The 16,101-nt window shown below is 41.4% G+C and overlaps 1 protein-coding gene across 1 annotated transcript in view; it reads left to right on the top strand.

The window, feature by feature from the left end:
• Positions 1-7,373: 7,373 nt before the first annotated feature.
• MED13 (mediator complex subunit 13) overlaps positions 7,374-16,101 on the top strand; it is a 121,383-nt gene continuing 112,655 nt past the window's right edge. Inside the window, exons 1-2 of the mRNA XM_039476325.2 lie at positions 7,374-7,563; positions 9,418-9,652. Of these exons, the coding sequence (XP_039332259.2) occupies positions 7,498-7,563; positions 9,418-9,652 (301 nt within the window). The 5' untranslated portion in view covers positions 7,374-7,497. The remainder of the gene's footprint in view (positions 7,564-9,417; positions 9,653-16,101) is intronic.

Here is a 16,101-nt window from a genome sequence, read left to right as displayed (position 1 = left end):
AGTGATTTCTTCTACTTCTATACTTTCCTTGTCAATGCCATGATTGAGGGAATAGATGCAAAACAGAAGGATGTTTTTAGACCAGCTCTTCTTAATTAGTTCAGGTCTCTTCACTTCCTGCTTGTCTTATCACAATGCCCTGGACAAGTTTCCTGGTATCTTGTTTCTAAAAACAAATCTTCGCGCATCGCTCTCATGTTTAGAGTGTTTCAGTGTTTTCCAACCTGGGCAATACAGCAAGACCTCACCTCTACTAAAAATTTTTAAATTGGCTCATGCCTGTAATCCCAGCACTTTGGGAGGCCAAGGCGGGCAGTCCCTTGAGGCCAGGAGTTTTCGACCAGTCTGGCTAACATAGCAAAACCCGTCTCTGCTAAAAATGCAAAAATTAGCCAAGCATGGTGGAGGGCACCCGTAATCCCAGCTGCTCAGGAGGCTGAGACAAGAGAATCACTTGAACCTGAGAGGTGGATTTAGCTGTGGGCCGAGACTCTATATCAAAAAAAAATTTTTTTAAATTGAGCTCAGGAGTTCAAGACCAGCCTGGGCAACACAGTGAGACTCCATCTCATTTTATTAAAAAAAAAAAAAATTGTTTTTTGGGATGGATTCTTGCTCTGTCGCCCAGGCTGGACTACAATTGTGCAATCTCAGCTCACTACAACCTCTGCCTCTGGAGTTCAAGCAATTCTCCTTCTCAGCCTCCTGAGTAGCTGGGCTTACAGGTATTTGCCACCACACCCGGCTAATTTTTTTTTTTTTTTTTTTTTTTTTTTTTTTTTTTTTTTAAGATGGGGTTTCACCATGATGGCCAGGCTGGTCTTGAACTCTTGACCTCAGGTGATCCACCCACCTCAGCCTCCCAAAGTGCTAGGATTACAGGTGTGAGCCACGGCACCCAGCCTAATTTTTGTATTTTTAGTAGAGACGGGGTTTCACCATCTTGGCCAGGCCGGTCTTGAACTCCTGACCTCGTGATCCACCTGCCTCGGCATCCCAAAGTGCTGGGATTATAGGCGTCAGCCACCGCGCCCCAACTATTTTTTTAAAAAAGAAAAGAAATCTTTTTTAAAAAAATTAGCTGGGCATCACAGCACTCGCCTGTAATCCCAGCTACTTGGTCGGATTGCTTGAGCCCGGGAGACTGAGGCTGCAGTTGAGTTATGACCACACCAGCCTGGGCAACAGAGAGAGACCTTGTCTTTAAAAAAAAAAAAAAAAAAAAAAAAAAAAAAATTGTTCTCTTCTGGATAAAATCCAAACTCTTCATGATTTGTTCCTGGGGTTACTTCTCCAGCAAAATCGTTTCCTGTCAACACTCAGCTGTCCAGTACTCCCCTCCTTCCTCCTGTGCCTTCTCCCTTCTCAATCTTTTTCTGGCTCAACTCGGCTCATCCTTCAAGACTTCGTTTCAACTGTTTCCCCTAAGGAGTTTCTCTAGAGCCCCTCTTGGTAGATTAGACTTCCTTAGCTTACGTTACAGACCTCTTTGGCCTCGGGCCAAAGAGGCAAGCTGCTCTCTAAACCTCAGTATCTCAAGCTATCTGGGATAATACATCAGAAAGTGTGGCAAAGCTACTTAACACGGTGTCTGACATACATTGTCACATATTAGGTGTTAAATCATAGCAATTACTTAAGCCAATCGCTTCCTCATGTTTGAGAAAATAGATCCAGAGAGGTCAAATGACTGGCTCAAGTAGGATAAAGATAAAGGAGGGGAATTTCTGATTTGTGCACGATTTACAAACCTAATTTCAAAGTAAGAAAATTAGGGGAAGTTGGCTTTAATATTAAAATGAAATAAAAAAGTTTAGAGTGGATGCTATACTACTGAGAAAAATGGCAAGTCGGCAACTTTTGAGAAACTCAGGATATTTGATGCTTAGAATTGAAATGTTTTCTTAAGTTTTTCAACCTGCTGATTTCTTTTAGGTCTGTTTATTGCTATATTCAATGAAGTAGTGTCTGCGCATTCATGAAATAAAATGGTTTGCAACTTCTTAGCCTTTTTTTCTATTGAATTAAGTACAACATTAAACGATTAAAATTACCTTAAGAAAATCAATATTGTCCCCAGGCTCAAGACCACTCACTCCACAGCTTAATTGGTCCTTAGCTTTCAGCTTTTGACTCTAGGCTTGTACTCTCCAACACAGTAGCCACTAGTTGCAAATGGCTGATGGGCACTTGAAATCTGCCAGTTTAAACAGAAATGTGCTATAAGGGCAAATAAATGTGGATTTTGAAGATCTGATTAAAAAAAGGAATGCAAACTATCTCAATTATTTTTTATATTCACTACATATAAAATGCTAATGATTCTGACATACTGAGATAAATAAAGTATGTGTACTTTATATTAATTTCACTTGTTAGTTTTTACTTTTTTTTTTTGAGGCAGTTTCACTCTGTCACACAAGCTGGAGTGCAGTGTGATCTCAGTGATCTTAGATCACTGTAATCTCTGCCTCCCGGGTTCCAGCGATTCTCTTGCTTCAGCCTCCCAAGTAGCTGGGACCACAGGTGTGTACTACCATGTCCAGCTAACTTTTGTATTTTTAGTAGAGATGGGGTTTCACCATGTTGGCAGGCTGGTCTCGAACTCCTGACCTTGTGATCCACTTGCCTCAGCCTCCCAAAGTGCTGGGATTACAGGCGTGAGCCACTGTGCCAGGCCTTAATTTTTACTTCTTTAACATGGCTACAGAAAAAATTCATGTTACTTATGTAGCTCTCATTGCATCTTTTTAAAAATTTTATTTTTCATTTAAATAGGTTTTAGCTGTTATTGCATTTCTATTGGACAGTGCTGCTCTAGAACTTGCAGATTTTTCAGAATCACATGTGGAGCATCAGGTGCCCTTTCCTGGACTTGTCTGTCTCAGGTGATGTAACTCTGTCACCTTCATGGAGGCCAAGTGGTAGTTTGTAAGCCAGTGCCTCCACCGTCTCATTCAGAATGGAGCCCCTACAAGGTCGAAGGGGTTACAGAACAGTTTGAATGCAGAACATTGAGTGTATCCACATTTCAAAGAATAGAAGACAATCGGTGATTATTGACCCAGATTATTGACCCAAAGTAATCTCTAAAATTAACCTTAAAATTCCCAATTGGGTCCTATTTTACTTGGATTATCCCTTTTAATCATTGCAACAACTCTGACATTTAGGTGCCATTATTACATACACATTTTACAAAGGGGTAAATTGAAGTTAGGGAGCTAGCAAGCATGAAGTTCTGTTTGTTTGCTTGCTTGCTTGCTTTTTGAGACAGGGTCTCACTCTGTCACCCAGGCTGAGTACAGTGGTGCAATTTCAACTCACTGCAATCTCCACCTCCCAGGCTCAATCCATTTCTCCACTTCTACCTCCCGAGTCGCTGGGATTACAGGTGCGTGTCACCACGGCTAGCTAATTTTTATATTTTTGTTGCTGGGGGTGGGGTTTTCGTCATGCTGCCCAGGTTGGTCTCAAACTCTTGGGCTCAAGCAATCTGCCTGCCTCAGCCTCTCAAAGGGCTGGGATTATAGGCATGAGCCACTGTGCCAAGCCAAGCATGGAGTTTTGATCCCAGTTGGTCTAACTTTCCAAGAGCCATTGTAAGAAAGATTATGAACTGCTTGTACATGCTCTATTTTGTCAACACATGACCTGACACATACTAGATGGTTAATAAATGTGTGTAGTTAACTGGTTATATAATATGATCTCAACCACGTAGGAAAAATGTATATAGGGAAAAGTCTGGAAGGAAATACATCAAAATGTTAAAAAGTGCTTAATTATGAATAGTGATGTTATGGACTCCTTTGGGTAATGTACATTTAAAATTTTCATCTTTATGCTTTTATGTATCTGCCAAACTTTTGACAATGTGTGTGTAATGTTTTTATTTACTTATTTTGAGACAGAGTCTCCGTCTGTTGCCCAGGCTGGAGTGTAGTGGCAGGATCTCGGCTCACTGCAACTTCCACTTCCCAGGTTCAGTGGATTCTCCTGCATCAGCCTCTGGAGTAGCTGGGATTACAGGTACCTGCCACCACGCCCGGCTAATTTTTGTATTTTTTAGTAAAGACAGGGTTTCACCATATTGGCCAGGCTGGTCTTGAACTCCTGAACTCAGGTGATCCACCTGCCTCGGCTTTCTAAAGTGCTGGGATTACAGGCATGAGCCATCGTGCCTGGCCAACAATGTGTGTGTAACATTTTTATTTATTTCCATTTCTTCCTAAAAATCCCATGTAACTCCTGCCCCAACACATGCATAGCCTCCCTCATGATCAATATCTCCCACCAAAATGGTACGTTTGCCACAACTGATGAACCTACCTGGACACATCATCATCACCCAAAGTCGATAAATTACTCTTTAAATCACACAAAATGTCATTTTTACAGAACGTAAGTGGTTACTAATATATTCTTTGTGGGCTGAAAATATTTATTTCTTCTCTTTCCCTCCTCCCCATGATTCCATTCCCCTCACAACCGGGATCTCCCTCTATTCCACTCTGCTTCTCTATTCTCTTATTCCTGTCTCTCTGTCTCTCCTGCTCCCTTCTGCGATCCTTCGTCAGACTTTTTCTTCTGGGTCTTCCTCCTTTCTTCACTTCTGTCTCCCTGTCTCCCCCTTCTTTTTGAAAAGATTGACATTCAAACAGAAAAGTAAATCAAATGTTACTTCCTACCTGGTAGGTTTTGAGTATATTCTACCTGCCACTGGAGTCCTAAGGATGGTGCTTAAGTCAGGGGGTCCAGGCAATGGGAGGGCAACACTTTGGAGAATGGAGACCCCTGTAGATGTGAGGTCGAGGAAGGCGTTTCAGCCTGAGGAAAGCAGTGGAACAAAGATCGGAGCAGTCTCTCAGGGAAAGGGAAATGAGTAGAGGAGCCCTTACCTCATTGGATCTGGGGATTGCTGTCTCCTGGTGCTGGCACTCAGTTATAAAGTTGATTTCAGCTCCTGGATTGAATGAGTCCTGGTTGCATAATTGACTTAGATATGTGGACTTTGGGTTTGAATTAGGTTTAATAAGATTTCATTGCTTCAGAGGGCTTTATAAGAACTCATTTTTTCCTTCAAATCTGATTTCAAATGCTACCTACTTTATGACGCCTTCTCTGACTTTGATGCTCTTCTTCCGGTGCTCTTATTGTGGCCTAGTAGATACACACCTCATTCAAGCAATTGCCCCGTTGTATTTTACCTTATTCTGTAGAAAATGTTTCCTTTAGTACCTCTCTTCAGGAATCTTGAGGGACAGGCGGGTATCTTATTCCTATTTATATCCTACGCCTAGAGCAAGAACACACTCAGAGCCAGCAGGTTCTCAATAATTTTTTTAAAAAATTATATTAATAATTAACATTAAGTAAGCACTGCTGTGGCAAGCACTGTATCTACATTGTTTCGTTCACCAGGCACTTTAGGAGAAAAGTACTTTTATTACCCTCATTTTACAATAACTGAGAGTAAGAGAAATTAATTTGATCTAAGGTCAAATTTGATCTAAGGCTAAGTAGTGAGGGGCAGAACTTTTTCTCCAGGCTTTGGGCTTCAGATCTGGGCTCTTCACCACCACAGACGAACAAATGGATGAATGAGAACTTTGTTTCATTTTATGACTGAAGAAGTGATACAGAAGAGTTTACCATTCATTTTACAGATACAATTATGTATCTGTAATACATAATACATAATTATGTATCCGAAATACTTAAAATTATCTGTAATACTTAAAGATCTAACTCACCGATGTTTCTAGTTTCTGAATCATATTTTTCTTCTTCTTTGTTTCTTGTAGTCCTACAACCCTCAGAGAAACTGTCTTGAACTCTTATATTGAAATGTAACCCAGCCAAGCACTGGGTGTTTTATGGGAAAGAGAGGGAACCTTTGGCTTGGTTCTTACTTCTTAACACCCAGTCATTTGTAAATATACAAATATCAAGCACCTACTGTGTGCTAGGACCTTTTTTTAGGCACTAGAAAGACACAAGTAAAGAAAAACAAGTAGTGAGACCTTTGCATGCACTAGTTCTGCTCCTCACAATAACTATATGAGGTAATGATGACAACAATAATAGTTAACTCTTAACAATGCTTATCTGTGCAGGGCACTGGGCAACCTGCTTAATTTGTATTAACTTATCACAGTAAGCCTGCGGGGTAAGGGGTATGTTTTCCCCGTTTTGCAGATGAAGACACAGACACAGAGCAGGAAGTGACTTGCTCAAGCGTGGAACCCAGGCAGTACGGCTCTGATTCCCAGCCTATTCACTACAGGGCAATATTTTGTTTCTTAAGTTTCTATCTTCCTATCACAACTTGAAGGTGGCTGAGTCTTGTCCCCATCCAGATCGTCTGACTCCCAAAGTCCAGAGGTTCGCGCGGCACCCCAGCAGCCTCGCGAAATAAATGAGAATGTCTTGGAATTTTTGCCAACACTTTCTCTTCCAAAGAACTCAAACTGATTTCTACGTAATCCTCATTGATTTGTGAAATGAACCTTCCCGGACTGTCAATTTCCTCGCAAATACAGGGCCAGGGCTCCGGGTCATTTGGCACTGCCCGGGGCGCCCGGCAGATGGCGCTGTGTTGGTCGCCGCCCGCCGGCTGCCCCGTCCCCGGGGCTCACCGCCTCGGCCGAAAGCTTCCCGGCGCTCCCTCGCTCGCTCCTCTCTCCCCCTCCCCACGGAGTCCGGGCCCACGTGACCTCACGGCGGCCAATGGGCGAGCAGAGAGGGCGAGCTGGTCCCTGTGGCCGCCATTAAAGCGAAGGGAAAACCCGTGAATTCGGATTAAAGGGGGAAAAACACCGCCCGCTGGGCTCACAAAATGGGGGAGACTACGGCGTCCAGGCGGTGAGGCCGCAGGAGGGCAGACGTTAGGCCGGCTCGGCTCGGGGACGGCAGGAAGACAGAGCCAGAGAATGGTGTGAGCCCGCGGACGCCGCCGCCACCGCCGCCGCCGAGGAGACTCCGGGCTTGAGGACGCCGCCGCCGCCGCCGCCGGGCCGGGGGCCTGCGCGGCTCTCCCGGCTCTCGCCCTTCCCGCCCGGGAGAACCCTCCGGGGCTTGGGCTCTGCCGTCTCGGACTCGATTTTGATTATTTTTTGTGTCATTTATTATTTTCCTGCGGGAGGGGCACACATCCCATCCGTCCCGCAGAGAGGGACGAGCGTCCGCGGGCTCCGCAGTCCGGCCCGCCGGGCGAGCGCGGCGCGGCCCTCCCGCCTCCGGCCCTCGGCCCCGGGCGGCTGGGTGCCGGCCGGGCGGCGGGGGCTGCTCCCGGCGGCGGCGGCGGCGGCGGCGGCGGCGGCGGCGGGGGGTGGGTGGGGAGGGCGGGCGGCCCGGCGGCCTCCTCTTCCACCGCCCCCCCAGCCACTACCCCCCCCCCGCCCTCCCCGGTGTCTGTGTTTCTCTCTCTGGTCGGAGGCGGCGGTAATGGCGGATGGTGGGTTGTGGCGCCGGCGGCGGCTGCTGTGAGGGACGATGAGTGCCTCCTTCGTGCCGAACGGGGCCAGCCTGGAAGATTGTCACTGTAACCTCTTCTGCCTGGTGAGTGGCGGGGCCGGCGGGCGCCGGGGGAGGGGGCCGCGAGGTGCGCCCCGGGCCGTGGGGGAGGGGGCCGGGTCGGGTCCAGATGCCCGAGTCCCCGGGCGAGGCCCAGCCGGAGCCGGCGCCCTGCGAAGCTCCGCGGGCAACCCCGGGAGACGGCGTTCGCTCGCCCGCAGTGCCGGGCTCTGTTGGGGGAGTGCTGGCATTTTTTTTCTCGTCTTGTTTCGGACTCTCATCGTAGTCTCGTCCTCAACTTGGGCTCCTCCTGACCTGGCAGGACGCTAACCTTTCCCTCCGTCTTGCTTAACTGTTGCTTTTTTCCTTATTGGCCCCGTGCTGTATCCCTGCCTCACGCTTTCCATTATTGCCCCTGCTCCCCACTGCCTTTAAGTCTCACCCTGGTAATTTGGTTTCCCCATGTAAATAGGACCCCAGAACTTATGCCCTAGAAACCTGTCTTCGTTTTCTTCGTTTTACTTTTTTTTTTTTTTTTTTTTTTCGGTATAAGTCAAGCTAAGGCAAGATTAGTTTCTTCTTTGGGTGACTTCAGATCTCTCTGTAAAAACCAGTAGGTGCCATTTCATGTTTTCTTTTTAAACTTTGAAAACAGTTTGCCATTTTTGACAATTTCTAGCCATCTTGCTTTTATTGGAACACAGTATTTTTGTGAGAGTGGAGGGGGCTGATGGACGAGGTGCTGTGATTTTGCACTGTTTCTCTATTTATTGTGGTTTGCTTGCTTTTTTAGAATGTTTTGAACAGGCTGCTCCTTGTTTGATTGAAATGGAAAGTCGGGGGAAGCTGGATGTAGGGATGACCATTGTGTAGGTTAGCTCGGGTCTGGTAACATCCTACAGTTACGACTTTCAAAAGTACCAACTGTTGCAAATAACTTGTCCTGTATGGGACAGTAGCTGAGCTTCATCAATGACTTTAAGTTTGGGTGACTTTATTTTTTCATTTTCTCCCTTGTGCTATGAGAAGTATTAAAAGAGTATATGATAGGTAAGTGAGTCAAGTGGGCGGAGCACAACTAGTTGGCAAGTGTAAACTGCCAGTCATGTATCAGCAGTTTCATTTTTGGCACCTTATGCTTTGCTCTTTTAAGTTAGATTAAATAATTATTGAATTCCTCTTGTCGAATTTCTTTCCAGATGCTAAGTTGAGATCTTTAATACTCTTCTACAATAAGTTTTTCTTTTCAATGTCCGTTAATCAGCATCTTTTCACATATAGTAAGACATACGCCGGGTTTTATATTTCTATCTTATCCAACTCAGTCTATTTTTGGTACTTTTAGGATCAGGTTCTTTGAAGATAGAATAGCACAAATCTCACTGTTCTTTGTGAGCGGCGATTTGACTTTTCCGATTGGGTGTATGAAGAATTATCACGAATTTTTTTCAGGACTTGTTTAGATGTCTTTTTATTAGAGACATTTCTTCTGTAAATGTGGAATAAAAACCCACGATAGGGTCTTTAATCATTGATTCTTAGTTAAAAGTTTCACACCAATGAACAAATGTGACCAGTTAGGGCAGAGAAAAATGTATGTTCTGTGTACATATTGAAGTGTATGTTATGTTTAACTTCATTCAGTTTCTTTTGTCTCTACTGGGGTACATATTTGCTTTTTAATCAGTGACATGGTGGTGTTTGTTAATTTTTAACACGATTCTTTTCCCTAAAATTCTTGGTTGTTGAATTATAAAATCTTTTTTTGTCCTAATTTGCATTCGATATCTCTAGCATACATTGAAAAATTGTAATGCCTTAATGAAATAAAAGACATATTGAGTACTTTTGACTTCAGTGAATGTGCAATAATAAAACATCATGCTTTCTTTCCTTCAGGCTGACTTGACGGGAATTAAATGGAAAAGATATGTATGGCAAGGCCCAACTTCTGCCCCTATTCTGTTTCCTGTGACAGAAGAAGACCCCATTTTGAGCAGTTTTAGTCGCTGCCTTAAGGCAGATGTACTTGGTGTTTGGCGGCGAGATCAAAGACCTGGAAGAAGAGAATTGTGGATATTTTGGTGGGGTGAAGACCCCAATTTTGCTGACCTTATTCACCATGACTTAGCAGGTGAAAGCAACTTACCGTTCTAATGATATAGCAGCATTGTATAGTTCTCCCACAATATCATTTGTGTTACAAATTCAGTTTGTTTGTTTTTGTGGGACACTGAGGTAGGAGGCCAGATAAAAATTCAGCTTCATATTTCACCATGATTATTTTATTTTACTTATATTATCCATGTTATACCTGGGTTTTTAATGCTTGAATGACTTTCTCCTTCCACCACCCCTCTTCCTTCTTAATTCCTCACAGGTAGTTAGGGCCCAAGGGAGGCATGTTATATTAATCTGAAGAAGTGGAATCAGGAAACAAAGTCCTAAGGAAGTCATGTAATAGTTTTGAAGCCAAATGTAACTTTTGAGTCACTTCAGCCACTGCTGAAGTTGAGTCTTTTGCATGAATAGGCAGATAATTCTAAAAGTGCTGGAAATGTATCCTCTCTCTCTCTCTCTCTCTCTCTCTCTCTCTCTCTCTCTCTCTCTCTGTGTGTGTGTGTGTGTGTGTGTGTGTGTGTTTTAAGGCATAAAAGTATTTTGTTACTGTCATTTGTGTTTGATTAACATATGAAGGCATATGTTAATTTAGTTATTTTTGGAAAGTGACTCATACACTGTTCTGTCAAACATAATAAGAGACAAGTGCCAACTTGTTTAGCTTTTATAGGATGTGGGATCATAATCTAAAAGGTTACACAAACAGTTTTATTGTGAGCAAATCAATGTGATTACTTCCTTATTTTCTTGACTTTTAGGACCAAATGCTACTTTAGAAAGAGAAACTATAGCTTTTTATATAATTACTGAAGCTTTAAACTGTCAAAGTCAGTATTAACTGAATCTTAGATAATAGGAATGTAAATGATTAGTTCTATGTTATATGATACCAAAGACTTCAGTAAGATAGTTTATGATTGGATGTCTAGATAATTTTTTTAAAGTTCTTATTTGAAATTGAGTACTCTGAAGTTTCTATTATTGTCCATTTTACTACAGCATCTCTTTTATTTTTGGATAGAATGTATTCCTAGGTGTCTGTATCTTGAACTGGTACTTAGTAAGATCAACATTTATGTAGGATTGTATTTGTTACATTTGTTTTGATAATTGCTTTTTACATTCTAATGAACACACTCTCCAGTGTTGTTATTTTTTAGAGTGATTGCAATTCTTTAAGAAAGGTTTCCAGCTTACGTAGTTTTTCTGCTAAGATGCCTCCCGCAGAGTCCTTAGTTCTGTGTGTTCCAAGTAGTTCTAAATGTATAAAATGATGTGTTTGTGTTTACATATATATGTACATGCATATGATGTACGTATGTATAGTGGTTTTAGCATAGACGATGCTTTGTAATCGTCATGCCAAAAGCTAAGCCCCCCAGCTTCCTTTTTCTTTCATTGACTTGGATATAGTATTTGAGTTGTTCTAATCATTAAGTGCTCATAAAAATCACCTTACCAGAATGTTTGGAGACTGTATAACATTGTTGAAAAACTGTAAACTATTGATAAACTATACTTGTTGATAAAACATTGAAAAAGCTATATAATACTGACTTTTAGGGGCTTTTGGTCTTCTTAAAGTTGACAGAGCATCTAAGCAGACTAAACACATCTTTTTTTAAAATTCCATGAAATACACTTTGTAGACTGAAAGATAATTTTAAGAGATATGTAATGTTTGATTTTTTTCTTTCTTTCTTTCTTTCTTTCTTTTCTTTTTAAGTGGAGATGGGGTCTTGCTGTGTTGACCAGGCTTGTTTTGAACGCCTGGCCTCAAGTGGTCTTCCCATCTCGGCCTCCTAAAGTACTGGGATAACAGATGTGAGCCACTGCACCTGGCCTAGTTTTACAATACTAGAATAATATTGCGAAAGTTAAAAGGCTATTAAAGTTAGATGTGAGCACTTTGATGTAAATTGTTAAAACAGTTGAGTTTTTTTTCTAGGTTTCGTGTTACCAGTCAGATACGTTTTCTCTACTGAAACTAGGTTTCTTTCTTAAAGAAAGAAAAGTCTTTCTTTAAGACATTTAAGAAAAATGTCTTAAACATTTTTAGCTTTGGTTTTTAGCATAGTTTTCAAAAATGGTAGTTACTTGTATCTTTGAAATAGATGGTGATTGTGAACATGAATGAAAGTAATTTTGGGGTCTAGCACGGTGTAATCCCGACGCTTTGGGAGGCCGAGGCAGGCAGATCATAAAGTCAGGAGTTCAAGACCAGCCTGGCCGACATGGTGAAACACCATCTGTACTAAAATTACAAAAATTAGTTGGGCATAGTGGCACATGCCTATAATCCCAGCTACTCGAGAGGCTGAGGCAGGAGAATTGCTTGAACTGGGACTCGAGAGGCGGAGGTTGCAGTGAGCCGAGATTGTGCCACTGCACTCCAGCCTGGGCTACAGAGTGAGACTCAGTCTCAAAAAAAGAAATTTTGGGAGGTTGGGTTTTAACTGCTGTCAGATTTTACTGAATGCTATCGAATAGTAAATTCCTTTTTTTTTTCTTGAGGCAGAGTCTCGCTCTGTTACCCAGGCTGGAGTGTGGTGGTGCGATCTTGGCTTACTGCAACTTCCACCTTTTGGAAGTGATTCTCCTGCCTCAGCCTCCCAAGTAGCTGAGACTGCCGGCACGTGCCATCACGCCTGGCTAATTTTTTGTGTATTTAGTAGAGATGGGGTTTCACTGTGTTAGCCAGCATGATCTTGATCTCCTGACCTCATGATCCATCTGTCTTAGCCTCCCAAAGTGCTGGGGTTACAGGCGTGAGCCACTGTGCCTGGCCAGTATAACTTTTTTTTTCTTTTGAGAAGGAGTCTCGCTTTGTCACCCAGGCTGAAGTGTAATGGTGTGATCTTGGCTCACTGCAACCTCCACCTCCCGGGTTTAAGTGATTCTCCGGTCTCAGCCCCCCAAGTAGCTGGGATTATAGGTGCATGCCACCACGCCTGGTTAAGTTTTTGTATTTTTAGTAGAGATGGAGTTTTACCGTGTTTCCTCAGGCTGGTCTTGAACTTCTGAGCTCAGGCAGTCCACCTGCCTCGGCCTCCCAAAGCGCTAGGATTACAGGCATGAGCCACTGCTGTCGGCTATAAATAACTTTTAAAAATTTATCAGCGTGGAAGTGATTGAAATAGTAAACTGAAATACAATTAGGAGTGGTATGTGATCATATTTACTCTTCCAAAGCCTGTCCTGTACTATTTTAGTTTGCATAGTCAGTAGTATTTATATAATGTTTTAGCTTTCTTTAAAAATCTGTTATTTACTTTAGAATGTTGTTACTTAAATCAGAGATACCTTAAAGAATAATAAGGTCTTTTCAGATGGAATATATTTGTCTTGCCCTTTTCTTTGCTCTGGGGAAAGCGTCTGCCTCCCTCTTGGGGTAATTAGTCTGCCTCTGTCTCTCAAGCTAACCCCTTTTTCATTTCTTCCCATCTGTGGCACTCTATTTCCTTCTTTTAAGCTCCCCTGAGAAGAGAGCAGCTGGACACTACAGGGTAGCATCAGCTGCTGGAGGCAGTCCTGAGTTCCAAGAGGTGTAGCACTGAGGAAAGGGGAACCGGAAGGACCCAGGTGGTAGCTAAAAAGCTGGTTAATTTAGCTTGAGCCTGCTCTTCACAGGCAGTGTCCTTCTGTTTGGTTCAGCACCCACTACATCTTGTTACTGAAGTGGTTTTTATTATGGTGATAATATTGCCCTTGTTTTTCTTGGTAGTGGGGAAGAGGGAAAGCATTCCTTTTTTCAAAGATTATAATTTTCAGTTTTCTTAACTGGAATATTCAATAACAAAAATACAGAATTGCCTTTGTTTAACCTCGTTAGCTCCTTTGTGTCATGCAGTGTATTTTAAAAAATAAACTTTAATGAACCAGTATTGATACTTTATTGTTAATGAAAGTGTATACTCGAATTTCCTTTTTTTTTTTTTTTTTGCCTAATTGCCCTTTTTTCCCTAGGATTCCATCTAAGATACCCATATTACATTTAATTGTCATGTTTCCTTGGGCTTTGCTGGACTGTGACAGTTTCTCAAACTTTCCTTGGGTTTGTTTGATGATTTAGGCAGTTGTGAAGAGTCTGCGCAGATTCCATAGTGCATTGTAAATTTCAGTCTCTCTTACGTCACTTAGCACTTGTTTAGGTTACCTTCTTTTCAAGTTTAGCTGATGTGTAGAAATATAATGTAAACTGATTTTATTGCTAACTGGCAAAGATCAGTTACAGCAAATCAAATCTGATTTAATATATACTTTAAACTCAGTTACTCATTTTGTAGCAGTAAGTCAATACTATTGAGCAAAGTAATTTGCAAAGGCTGGGTGATTTTTGGATCAGGATTTGTGCTAACTAATATTAACCTAACCATAACATTCCAGAAGGATATTTGTTTAAAAATCTCTTGAATTCCAAAGCTAAACATGGATTACTTTTTTGCTTTTTGCTTTATCCTCTATAGGATAATGGATAGTTGAATCAGCGTCGATATGTTTTGATACAAAGAGGATTAGGAATAAAACTCCTTTCTGGTTACAGCCTTTTTTAAAAAAATTAAATTTTGTAGCTGACTTTGTTTAGTGGTTGTGTAATAGTGGGTGATGGGTATAAAATTGGTGATGGGAAAATCTTAGCTTAGTCCCTTTGGTCAAAAATCTCGATAGTGGGTAGGACCGGTACTTTTAAGTGTACTGTTAATTTGCTTCAGAGCCAGATTGTTTCATTTTCATTAGTGTGTTCTTGAAGGAGAGTTTTCTGTGTATTTTTATTCTGTGTTCTAACCTTGTTGGAATTCGATTGCTGTCATTGCTTTTATTCTTTCCATTTAAATAAAAATAAAAGCAAAAACTGCGTCCTCTCCCGTTTGTCATCTTAAGAAAATCATAGCAAGTTAGACTATGATGAGACTCCTTGAGAAAACTGATACCTTGTGAACTAAAAAAAAAAAAAAACACCTCAGGGCTAAAAATATTTGTTCTTTTTCCTGGCTCCTGAGGTCTGTAAAGTGAGTTTTAGTAACATGTCCAGATAGTGTCACTATACCAGAATTTCATCATAATGAATTGTGCTCAAACTAAATGGACTGTTGTTCTGAATTTAATCTTGGATGTTTTTATTGAAGGATATTAACTATAGTGGACTTTAACCTTAAACGACAGCTGTTAATAGAATTGACAAATAGATAAACAGCAGCCAGGTGTAGGAATCTAGTCCTAGCTAAACTAAAACATTGTTTTGTGCCCCAGGTAGTCTAAAGAGAGTAATTCATTTCTGCTGCTGTAAAATTTACTTGTGATGTGACCCAACTCTTAAAATTGGCTAGTCTTCTAGGTGACAACTTCATTTGCTGTATTTCTTCTGCATACTGTTCTTTTTGATCAAGGGTATCTTCTAAGTTTTCAGGTTAAGCATAACATACTAGGCTGTTTTTAAATGAGTTTTTCAAGTTTTGCCATAGATAATGATGCAGCCAACTTAAGGCTCTCAGTATATTTTTTGAATTTATGGGTTATTAATGATTATTCAGAAAAAATACTGATCTAGCATTTAGACATTTCTTTTTATTTTTTCAGGAAATATGTGGTATTTTCTACCATGTTAATTTTTGAGCCATTATTCATTAGCGTATGTTACACTTTAATAGTTTAGCAAAATGACATAGGAGATTCCCTCTTTACCAGCTCTTCCCTATGGAGATATTTAAAGCTGTCAGTTTTGAGAAAAATATTTAGTGCAGGGTATATCTGCTTTTTTTTTTTTTCTCATTGATAGAGAATTATTTTGATGACCTATCACATACTTTGGCACCACTGTAATCTGTATCTTCAGGAAAAAAATACGGTAATCAGATTTAGCATTTGTGCTTTTATGTTTTCTTCTAATAAATACTCTATAAAAATTTCAAAAAACACCAGTGATTAAGAACTGTAATGCTAATAGTAACAGAAAAGTACTAAGAATGCAGAGTTGAAACTTTTCATAGCTCACTGTAGCCTCCAAATCCTGGACTCAAGCAATTCTCCTACCTCAGCTTCCCCAGCAGCTGGGACTACAGGCATGTGCCACTGTGACCCACTAACTAAGAATAAGGTTTTTTATAATCCAAGCAAATATAATCCAGGAGTTCAAGACTAACCTATGTTGCCAGGTTAGTCTTGAACTCCTGGCCTCAAGTGATCCTTCTGTCTTAGCTTCCCAAGTAGCTGGGATTACAGGCATGAGTTACTCACTGCACCTGGCTAGAGGAGGAAAGTATTTAAATAGATTAAGCAGACTTTTTCAATTAGACTGTCGTTAAGTTCAAAAGAGGTAAGTAAAGATTTGCTGAGTGTTCTCTTCTCCCACACCTCCCTATTATAATGCTAGTGTTGAGATTCAAGAACTTGTTTTAATTAGTGTAAGTAGTACATATCACTATGTGTCGGATGGGTTGGTTGTATCATTTCACTTTCCCTGTC

Source organism: Saimiri boliviensis, chromosome 17 (genome assembly GCF_048565385.1).
Source record: "Saimiri boliviensis isolate mSaiBol1 chromosome 17, mSaiBol1.pri, whole genome shotgun sequence".
NCBI lineage: Eukaryota > Metazoa > Chordata > Mammalia > Primates > Cebidae > Saimiri > Saimiri boliviensis.
Note: the sequence above shows the minus strand (reverse complement) of the source record. Positions and strands in the feature narration are given on the sequence as shown.